Below are 12,003 nucleotides of genomic sequence, written 5' to 3' on the forward strand. Positions count from 1 at the left end.
CAGTGTAATTTACAACTATAAACACTCTTTTTCTCTCGACAGTGACCATTAATTTGTATTCACTTTGTTGCAAAACTTGTAGCTATGTTTCATGGTAAGGTCTAGTGGTGTAGTATTAAGGATGTAATCTTCACATCAGATAAATATACGAGGAGAAAGGAACAGAAGGATGTACTGATGGGGAGGGAGGAGGCTTGTGTGGAGCATGAACAGTGGGGCTGAATGGCCTGTTTCTGTGCTGTAATTTCTATGTAATAAGTTATTAGTAGTTTATATATATTTAGCATTCAGACATAATTTTATGAAAAGAAAACTTTTTAATTAGTATTAACTAAAATAAGTCTGCATATTAGATATAAAAACAGAAAATGCTGGAAAAGCTCAGCAAGTGAGGTAGCATTTTTGGAGAAATAAACAGAGTTAATGTTTCAGGTCAAAGGCCTTTCGTTAGAACTGGAAGATGTTAAAGTTTTTAAGCAAGTATAGAGCAAGGGGAAGAGGGGGGGGATGGGGAGGAAAGAACAAAAGGGAAGGCCTGTGACAGGGTAGTAGAGGGCAAGAGTGATTAAATGACAAAAGGGATGATGGTGCAAGACAAGGAAGGTGGTAATGGGACAAGTTAAGAAACAAAAGATCAGTCTAGAGTAGCTGTAAATGGCAACAGCAGAACCATCACCAGCACTTGCTGTCTGAAAAAATGGGAGCAGTGGTTATGATCTGCATATCAGATCATGGATTGGTAGGAAATTAATGTTCGAGCTTCATTTTTTGCCCTGACAAACATACCATTCACCTGGTAGATGTTTAGCTATACAATATGTTGTTTTCATTAGTTAATAAATAATTCCTACAATTTTTATGTATATGCTTGAGAAGTGTAAAACTCTTTAAGAGGAACATGAGATTATTTGCAGCAAAAAAATGAACTGAAAGAAACAAACAACTATCATAGTGTTTTATAACTAAATATATTACAATTTGGATGAAAATTGTGTAACTTTTAGATTAAATGTCAACTACTACTGGAAACTAATTGCATAATAAATGGATAGACAGTGTACAGCCAGAAAATCCTAACACTGAAGACAATTCTGGGATTAGATCAGGCAAAAAATGTGATGGTAGAATACTCTCATCCTAGCAGGTTGACATCGCACTGAATAATGAGGGAAAAATTATTGAATTACAGTAATGTGGAATTATTGAATGGATTGTAACCTGACACAAAAATTCTGTATACTGAATCATTTATAGTGAATAAAATAGAACTAGAAAGTTCGAGACAGGACAAAAATACACCTCCTTGGATTTACTGTGAATAGGTTGAAACCAAAGGAATGACCAAGAGATTCAAATCACAAACTTTGCAGATAGGACAAGGTTAGTAAAATAAGGATTTGGAAATCAATAAGAACTTATCACAAGATCACAGCCAGTAAAGGGGAATTGCTACAAATGATTTTGTCATAAGATGGTGGTTACTGGAAATTGTTCTGAATGTTTGCCATTGCAGAAGTGAGCAGACTTGTATGTGATTGCACAAACAAATATGGGAGTGAGTTGAACATTGTGAAATTGGAAGCAACATTTTTTTTTCTGCAGTCATGGAACTATGGTACAGTTGCACCAGACTGTTTTTAACACTATGCAAATTGTACAGTTAGATCTGGGGGATTCAAACTGTGACTTGTAGACCGCAAGTATCCCTGAGACGTGACAATCTGGTCCATGAAGACCACTTTAATTTGCACTTACTGAGCTCGATTTTGCTGCTCATTGACTATGGATAGGTGGATTTTGTATATATTTCATATTAGCTAGTTTGCCCTGTCTATATTTTTTGAGCCTGGAGGTTTGTAAATTACTGCTTTTGCACTGTTGCCTCATTGGTGAATAAATCTTAAATGAGTCCACCAAGATCTGTTAAATTAGCAACTTTTTTTTTTATTCGTTCACGGGATGTGGGCGTCGCTGGCGAGGCCGGCATTTGTTGCCCATCCCTAATTGCCCTCGAGAAGGTGGTGGTGAGCCGCCTTCTTGAACCACTGCAGTCCGTGTGGTGACGGTTCTCCCACAGTGCTGTTAGGAAGGGAGTTCCAGGATTTTGACCCAGCGACAATGAAGGAACGGCGATATATTTCCAAGTCGGGATGGTGTGTGACTTGGAGGGGAACGTGCAGGTGGTGGTGTTCCCATGTGCCTGCTGCTCTTGTCCTTCTAGGTGGTAGAGGTCGCAGGTTTGGGAGGTGCTGTCGAAGAAGCCTTGGTGAGTTGCTGCAGTGCATCCTGTGGATGGTACACACTGCAGCCACAGTGCGCCGGTGGTGAAGGGAGTGAATGTTTAGTGTGGTGGATGGGGTGCCAATCAAGCGGGCTGCTTTATCTTGGATGGTGTCGAGCTTCTTGAGTGTTGTTGGAGCTGCACTCATCCAAGCAAGTGGAGAGTATTCCATCACACTCCTGACTTGTGCCTTGTAGATGGTGGAAAGGCTTTGGAAACTTAAGATATATGCATATTATTGGGAACCTTGTGTGCTGCCTGAATTTCCATGGTATGCACCTATGCAAGCTGCAAAGGCAATAAGCATGAACACCCCTGAATTACACCAATCTTTGCGCTTTTGAGCAAAGATCTATTATTTAAGATGATTGAACAAGTGCTGATACAAGTGCTGCGGGGCCTGAATTTTGCTCAACAATTGGATGTAAATAGATTTGCAGTTTTGTGAATGGAGTGACATTGTAAGTTGGGTTAGTGCCTTTTTTAGTTCTGGCCTCTGGATTCAAAGCCAGATCAGATTAATAGGATGAAAAACTCTTTCTGCTAACTAAGAGTCCTAAATGAAGTAAGATTGGGAAATCGCAATTAATTTTCTGCTAGATGTGAATCCATTACACATAATTGCCTGTTTCAGTATCGTTAGTTAAAACTGCCTGTGTTCAGCAATGGCAGTTCACTCTGAGAAATTGTTCAGTAGGGGATGCTTTTCTGGAGTTGGGGTAAGGCATATTGTTGAAGTAGGGTAGAGCATCCAACTTACATAGTTGACTTAGACTGCTTGCTGCCCAAAATGTGGAAAAATACTCTACTTCCAGTCTGATTTTAAAAAATAGCATAAATATTCCTGCATTCAGTAGTCACCTTCATCTCTCTGCCACTCTTTATCTTTTCCATTCACAATAAAGTATGCAGCATTATGAGCAGTATTTTCAATTCTGGGATTGTATCAGGCAAAAATTGTGATCGTAGAATATTCTTGTCCTAGCAGGTTGACATTAGTAGAAATAAGTTTTAAAATTTGTTCTCTGGATGTGAGTGATGCTAGCAAGGCCACATTTATTTCCTATCCCTGGTTGCCCTGATATGGTGGTGGTAGACTGTCTTCTTGCTTAGTAGTGATTGTGTTTTCCTGAAACAATGAGTGGCATGCTAAGCCACTTCAGAGGGCGTTATGAGTCAACTGCATAGTTGGGATTGGAGTCACACTTAGGCTAACTGGGTAGGAGTGACACATTCCCTTCATTGAGGGTATTAATGAACGAGTTGGGATTTTACCACAATCTGATCGCTTTTATGGCCATTTTATTCCTGGTCCCAACCACAGATTATCAGATTTATTAAATTCGGTTTCTCAACTTGCTCTGATGGAATTTGAACTGGCTGCTAGTCCAGTGCCATAACCGTTACACTACTGTACTGAAAAAGAAAATGGTCTTCCTCATTTTTTAATGCATAAAGATCAAACCTTAGTGAAGAAAGGCATACTTTGGTGACTTGATGGTAGAAATTGGAGATCTCTATCATTGGTAGTTCAAATTGGGATGAGGAGGAACATTTATTGCTGTGTTTCCTACAATTTGAATAAACAGTGATCTAGTTGAGTTTGTGCATAGAACGACCAAACAATTAGGGACTGCAAAACTGTCGCTATACATGCAGGATGTCAGTGGAAAATATAATGCAAATTTCAGCTTTGTTTACAAGAATTATGAGTGATGGAATGCAACATAATTTAAAGTAACATTTTGAAATTCTTGTGAAATTGATTGGTGTGTTTGCTGTTTTGCAGATGAACTGAATAGCAGTGTGCCTACTGTACATGGAATTAACTTTTCTTAGTTGAGGTTTACTTACTGATGCTGTGTCGGAAAAGTTCAATAATTTGTTTTTAGTACTTTACTATTTTAATCCCGCTGTTTAATCATGTTACATTAGTTGAACTGTAGATTGGTGTGACTACTGTGGTTCCAGTTTTGTGTATTAGGGGAATAACATGTTAGTTATTTGTAGTGTGGGGCTATCAGCATGTGTAGTAAGTTTTATATGAACCAAATAAGTCAGCATTCAGAGCTTGTGCATATATAATGCCTGTCATGTCCACGGGATGTCACAAAGTCCTAAAGTGCTTTACTTTGAAGTGTAATCACTATTATGTAGGCAAACTCGCTAGACAGTTTGCATAACAGCAAAGTTCCACAAACAGCAATGAGATAAATAAGTTAATCTGTTTTGCTGGTGTTGGTTGAGGGATAAATGTTGGCTAGGATGCCGGGAGAATTCTCATGCTCTTCTTCGAATAGTGCCATGGAATCTTTTGTATCCATCTGAACATGCAGACAGGGCCTTGGTTTAATGTCACATCTGAGATGATGCTGATCCATCAAACTCAGGTGAGAGTGCTACCACTGAGCCAAGCTGCCACTCAATATGGTTTAACTCAATGTTGCTATAGTAGAAATTTTGGCTTAATTCTGGACATTTGTAAAGCTGTTAATTTGAAGGCCAGCCTTTCAATTTTTTTTTTAAAGTTCTGTTACACCTTTGTTTTTCCAGGTTGTTTATGAACAAGATGGAGTGTTCATTCATTCATGCTCTGAAAGAATTGCTGAACAAGATACACTTCCGGGAATACTGAGGTTGATTGATAAGGTACTTCAGCCGATGAATTTGTTTTTGCAGTTGCATCTTTGCAACAAAAACAGCGATACTAATTGGATTAGATTGTGCTATTTTATAAAGTGCAGTTTAAATGTGATTAGTAAAGGGCAAAAACATCTGATTTTTAGATTCCATACAATTCTGGGAAAAAAGCACATGAGTTTTTGATTCGTGTTTTAGAGCAACTAACCTGTTACATTTATTTCTAAAAAGTTTGTCTCCTTATCAGGCACACTATTTTCTTGTAGCATTCTGTGAAAACTTGATATCTCTGCAGTGTGACTCACATTATGTAGTGTTACTGCAATAGGAGGGAGCAATTAATAGAGTTCCTTTTCCAGTTATCTCCCCTCCTTTCCTGAAGGTGATGATTCCTGCTGGGGTATAGCTCCACAGATTCTGGGAGCTTTTTTGTATCTCGTACAAGTGGCTATTCATGTCTGAGCAAAGGTAGTGTTTGCCAAAAGGCTATTTCATGAATCATGGATACGGAGCAAAGGTGGGTAAATGGAGTTAAGGTACATATCAGCCATGATGTAATTGAGTGGTGGAACAGGCTTGAGGGATGAATGGCCTAATCCTGTTCCCATGATGCAGTCAAGCTCAATTATGTTCTCAGTTGACATCTGCACATGTAATTTCCAATAGAGGTTACAGAATAGCAATCAAGAGCAGGAAATTACAATTCTCTTTTTTTTTCCCCCACTCCCTAGCCCGGGGTGTTGAGGCGAATTGCAGCACCCCAACTGAAGCTCCTGCTGTGATCAGGTAATTCTGTGCACACCGGGGTTAGAACGCATGACATTCTGTTCTGGTCCCTTTACCATTGGAGCAGCTGTTAATTCATTGGTTCCGTTATTTTAGAGATGGTGTCGCATTTTAAGTGTCAAGGAGTAGGCCATTCAGTCCCTCAAGCCTGTTCCGCCATACAGTTAGATTGTGGCTGATCTGCACCTTAACTCCATTTACCCGCCTTTGCTCCGTACCCATGCTTCATGGTCAAATAGTCTTCTGGCAAACACTACCTTTGCTCAGATGTGAATAGCCGCTTGTATGAGGTACAAAAAAGCTGCCAGAATCGGTGCAGCTATACCCCAGCATGAGTTACCGCGTTAGGATGAAAACATGAAGTTTCTTTGTTGCTTTCAGTGATGACAAATCCAGTAGTGCTGGTTGTACTGATTTAGAGATTTTTGCATTCCATCTTTACTTTTTTCTGATTTTAACTATGTGATTGAAGACTGCATGACAACTAAGAGTCATTAAGAAGAAGGTCTGCATTTTCTCAGTATAATATGCAAACTGTAAAGAAAACTGTTGAAATCTGAGCTCATGTTAGGTGTCATTGTATTTCAGAGAACGTTTTGTTGCCATCCTGTTGCCCTAAGACTGCCACTGACTCTTGTCCCTCTGTTAAGCATCAATACCCTTGGAAGTGATTGTGGTTCCTGTGTGTCCAGACTGATTGATGTTCAGTCTGTTTGGCCAGTGTTGCCTATGCCAGTATGCACATGATTCCTGGTAATTTGAATAGCAGCCAAGTCAGTCTGGGTAGACTTAAAACTGGGGGAAGTTTTTTTCTTGCAAATGAAGCTGAAAAGCTCCCTCAGCTTGTTGTAGGAATGGTTATTGCTGTCTTGAGCCTTGGTGCTGTGGAAATGTGCATACCGGGGACTGAACACAGCTTTCTCTAGCACCTTATTGGCATTACGCTGAACTTTCAAATCATCAGGGCTGTTTCTCACCTTCCGCCTTCACAAATTCAATTTTGTATTTAAAAAACAGGATGCTCTGTACTTATTGTCAATGTGTACTATAGTCTCCAATTCAATGCCATCTATCATTGCTTGCTAGTCTACATAATACATCAGTAGTAGGAAAGATAATGGAATCCTTACTCAAAGATGTAATAGAAAAACATCTAGAAAGTGAAAATATAATAAAGAATAGTCAGCATGGATTTCAGAAGGGAAGGTCATGCTTGATCAACCTTATTGAATTCTTTGAAGAAGTAACAGAAAGGCTAGACAAGGTTAATGCAGTAGATGTAATATATTTGGATTGTCAAAAGGCCTTCGATAAGGTACTGCACAGTAGACTCATGACTAAGGTCAGAGCATGTGGAGTCGGGGCAAGTAGCAGAATGGATAGCAAGCCGGCTACAAAACAGAAAAGAGAACAGGGGTTAAAGGTAGTTACTCAGACTGGCAAAATATGGGACGTGGTGTTCCACAAGGATCGGTGCTGGGACCACTGTTGTTCTCCATTTACGTAAACAATTTGGACTCTGGAATCGGAAGTACAATTTCAAAATTTGTGGACAACACGAAATGGAGGGGGGAGTGGTGTAGTTAATACTGAGGAGGACTATGACAAAATACAGGAAGACAATAAATTTGCAGAATGGGCGTGTAACTGGCAAATTAATTTCAATGTAGATAAGTGTGAAGTGGTACATTTTGTTAGAAAGAATAAGAAGGCCACGTACTCCTTGGAAAATAAGAGTCTAAATGGGGTAGAGGAGCAGACTTTTAATTGCAGAAGATTTCTGCATGACTGAGTTGCTTTACTGTGGTATAAACTATAAGCGTGTATCAGAGTGAATCCACAATCTAATTAACTACTGAATGAATTACTAATCATTTCAGACCTGAAACTCATCCATAAAACTTTATCCATATGTGTTCTACCTAGCATCATTATTCAAATTTAAAGTCCAGTTTTGTTGCCTGAAACATTTTCATCAATTAGTTGATGGCGTCTGTTACCTTATATTCTTTTTCTTCCAGGGTTCAGGAGCTGTAGTGGACTGGTTACCAGTGGATGACTCTCTGGATTCTTCAAATATTTTTTGTGCAGGAAAGGTAATTTATAACATAACCAAGTGAAATAGTTAGATTTCAGTTATGTTTCTGGTGAACTGAGCAGTTTGACAAAAGCTGTAACTGCATAGTGTCCCTCTGGCATGTTTAATGTCTGGTTACAGTATATTTTATGTAGTATACGTTTGTGCCATACGATCAATTCAGCTAATGCTCATCTGTGTACCTGCATTAATTCAAATGCCTGTCTGCAGTGGCTAAAGAAAATGATTAGTACCTTAATTATGTGATCTTTCGACGGGTGTGCTTTGTGATATAATTTACTAATACAGTCGGATCCCACTTTGTCAAATCCTGGCATATTAAAATTCCAGCTTTACTAAAGGACCTCATTGCAATCAATTATAAATTAAATATATTCACATTGAAATGATTAGAACTCAGGTTTTACTGATCTTCTGGCCTACCAAATGGATCCCAGTCCAGTTTACTTTTGGTAGGGCACAGTCTTGCAAATGATTTTTAAAAAAAAAAACACTTTCTTAATTAGGAGCCTCACCGTTTTAGATGTTTATTCTTCTTTCCTCTCTGTCTCCAGCCCCAGCTAACTGAATCACGTTGGTTGAAATCAAGAGTCAAGCTTTGATAGAAAGCGCTCTCATAGCACTAGCGTAGTTGTTTTGATATACCCGTGTCTAGATTGCAGCTACAGATTAAAGGAACCACATTCTTTGCTAAATTCTGCTCAGGCAGTTCCAATGCTCCAAGGAGAAAGAGAGTGTGACTTTTTCTCTTGTTCTGGGGAAGGGCAAAGAAGTGTGGATGTTGCATGTTTTATTTGACTATCTTTGGGGGAGTGGGGAGAAACAATGCCGATCTTTTGCTTAATTAAATACATTGGCTCAGGAGGGAAGGGAAGAAAATTGTCAATAATTGGGTTAAAAAATAAATGGGATAGAATACATGATCGGGCAGATTGTACATGATCTGTAGAAGGAGTGGACTTGATGGGCTGAATAGCCTTAGGAGTTGGAGCATAAGAACAGTTAGCTTGAAATGCTGCAATTTATTAATGTGCATATCAGAGTGGCATTCAATGTTTGACAGTACAGCATTTAATGATAGGCAGCTTAACGTTTACTCATCCAAATGGAAAATATTTTAACCTTCTGCCTTGAGATTGTGAATTTGTTGAAGGTAGTGTGGTTCATTTTTCTGGGTTGGATGGACATCTGATAAATGGATTTTAGGAAATGGGAAACCAAATCAAAGTATTAAGTACAATAACAGCAACTTGCATTTATATAGTGCCTTTAACATAGAAGAACTTCCCAAGATGCAGTGTAATCAATAACAAAATGGATTTTGAGCCAAAGAATATGTTAAGAGGGGTGACCAAAAGCTTAGTCAAAGAAGTGGGTTTCAAGGACGGTCTTAAAGAAGGAGAAGGTTCTGGAGTGGCAAAAGGGTTTGGGAAGGGAATTTCAGAGCATGGAGCCTAGTCACCTGTCAGTGATAGGGTAGATGCACAAAAGGCCGGAGTCAGAAGAACAGAGTTTGAGGGAAGAGTGTGGTTGTAGGGCTGGACGAGGTTAAAGAGAGAGGGAGGGGTGAGGCCACAAAGGGATTTAAACACAAGGATAAGAATTTTAAATTTGAAGCGTTAGGAGACCGGGAGCAAATGTAGGTCAGCGAGGATGGGGCAATGGGCGAGCAGGACTTGCAAGATATAATATGGGCAGCAGTCTGTTGGATGGTCTGACGTTTATGGAGGGTGGAGTCTGGAGAATGGGAGGTCATGTAGGTGAGTTTTAGAATCGTCGAGTTTAGAGGTGACAAAGGCATGGATAAGTGTTTCAGCAGTGCACAGGCTGAGGAAGGGTCAGAGTTTGGCAACATTTATGAAGGTGGAATTAGGCAGTCTTTATGGTTGGTGGGATTTGAGGCTTGTACCTCAACTTGGTCGAAAAGAATGCCAGGTGTGTGAACAGTCTGGTTCTGTGGCTGGGTAGGGGACAAGTTGTCTAACAACACAGAAGCAGTGGAGGGGTCGAGAGAAATGGTGAAGAGGTAGGGTTGGGTGTCATCAATGTATATGTGGAAGTTGCCCCTATTTCTAGGGGTGATGTTGCTAAGGGGCAGTATATAGATGAAGAAATGGAGGGGGCCAAGGAGAATGTTTGGGGATTCTTGATGTGAGTACAGGATGGGAAGAGAAGCCATTGCAAGAGATGCTCTGGCTATGATCTAGTAGGTAAGAGTGGAATGAAGCAAGGACAATCCCACTGAGCTGGACAACGCAAGGGAGGTTGAGGTGGGATAATGTACTTGTGGTCACAGTCATAGAAGATGAAGGCTGTTTTGATGCTGTGGCAAGGGTGGAAACTTGTTTGTAGAGATTTAAATGGAGTTGTGAGAAAGATGGGTACAGATTTGGAAAGTGACAACATGTTGAAGGACTTTGGAGAGGAAAATGAGGTTGGTGATGTGGCAGCAGTTTGCAAGAATAGAGGGGTTGAGGGTGCATTTTTGAGGGAGGGTTGATGACGGTGGTTTTTAAAGGGAGGGGGACAGTACCTGATGAGGGGAAGCCTTTTATAATGTCACCTAGCATGAGGGCCAAATAAATATGCACATTTAAAATGTTTGTAAGTGAATAGCAATGTAGCTGCTGAAATAGTCATCAGAAAATGTGTTGTATAATTCCCTTTATTTCCTTGTAAATATGTTCACATGGAGAATCCAAAAGATTGCAAGTGTAGTTTATTAAAATATTGTTTGGCTGGCTAATATGTTGCAAATTAAAAGTCTGCTAGTTTTCTGTTATTTAATGCCAAAGAATGAGTTTTAAAATGGAGAGACTGAACCTTTTTTTAAAAAATCCTTTAAATGAAGGCCACTGTGTGCCCCCTCTCCTAATTTCACTGCCGTTAGTCTTTATGGACAAAAGAAACAAATATAGAAAGTATATATTTCTTTTATAAATTTCAATATGAAATGATTTAAAGGAAGAAAAATTGATGAGCTTAATATTTATTGAAATTATTTTCTCTTAGGATTCCAGTTCAGTTGTTGAATGGACTCAAAGTCCTAAAGAAAAATCTCCCAGAAGTGCAATGCACCAACACAGTTGTGAAGCTGAATGGGACATGGTCAATACAGTTTCCTTCAGAAAGAAACCCTTTATGAATGGTGATGGTATGTGAAATACTACTGAATTAAATGGTTACACTATAATCAGTGCTTTAAAGGTACACATTTTGGGCACAGTACTATCATTAGTGCAAGTAAATCATTAGAAGCATCTTGCAGCAATAAAACACAAATCCAAAGGGCAAAATCTGAAATGGGCTTTTCAAAACTACTGCATAAATTTAAAGTATAGCTGAAGCTTTCTTACAGTATGTGATTAGTATCTTTAACACCATATTAAAAAGGAAAATGAATATTCTTAAAGTCTATGTTGAATGATGCTATAGAATTACATAGAGTCTACAGCACAGAAACAAGCCATTTGGCCCAACTGATCTATGCCAGTGTTTATACTCCGCACAAGACTCCTAGCACTCTAATTACCTCTTCATATCCTTTTTTTTAATTCGTTCATGGGATGTGGATGTCGCTGGCACGGCCAGCATTTATTGCCCATCCCTAATTGCCCTTGAGAAGGTGGTGGTGAGCCGCCGCCTTGCACCGCTGCAGTCCATGTGGTGAAGGTCCTCCCACAGTGCTGTTAGGAAGGGAGTTCCAGGATTTTGACCCAGCGACGATGAAGGAACAGCGATATATTTCCAAATAGGAATGGTGTGTGACTTGGAGGGGAACGTGCAGGTGCTATTGTTCCCATGTGCCTGCTGCTCTTGGGCTCTTGTTCTTCTAGGTGGTAGAGGTCGCGGGCTTGGGAGGTGCTGTCGAAGAAGCCTTGGCGAGTTGCTGCAGTGCATCCTGTGGATGGTGCACACTGCAGCTACTGTACACCGGTGGTGAAGGGAGTGAATGTTTAGGATGGTGGATGGTGTGCCAATCAAGTGGGCTGCTTTGTCCTGGATGGTGTCGAGCTTCTTGAGTGTTGTTGGAGCTGCAATCATCCAGGCAAGTGGAGAGTATTCCATCACACTCCTGACTTGTGCCTTGTAGATGGTGGAAAGGCTTTGGGGAGTCATGAGGTGAGTCACTCGCTGCAAAATACCCAGCCTCTGACCTGCTCTTGTAGCCACAGTATTTATATGGCTGGTCCAGTTA

The 12,003-nt window shown here is 39.9% G+C and overlaps 1 protein-coding gene across 1 annotated transcript in view; it reads left to right on the forward strand.

The window, feature by feature from the left end:
* The window catches only part of tbc1d15 (TBC1 domain family, member 15), a 60,774-nt gene that overhangs the window by 455 nt on the left and 48,316 nt on the right, over positions 1-12,003 (forward strand). The window contains exons 2-4 of the mRNA XM_067999444.1: positions 4,835-4,930; positions 7,729-7,803; positions 10,818-10,959. Of these exons, the coding sequence (XP_067855545.1) occupies positions 4,835-4,930; positions 7,729-7,803; positions 10,818-10,959 (313 nt within the window). The remainder of the gene's footprint in view (positions 1-4,834; positions 4,931-7,728; positions 7,804-10,817; positions 10,960-12,003) is intronic.

The sequence above is a fragment of the Heptranchias perlo genome, chromosome 18 (assembly GCF_035084215.1).
Source record: "Heptranchias perlo isolate sHepPer1 chromosome 18, sHepPer1.hap1, whole genome shotgun sequence".
Lineage (NCBI taxonomy): Eukaryota > Metazoa > Chordata > Chondrichthyes > Hexanchiformes > Hexanchidae > Heptranchias > Heptranchias perlo.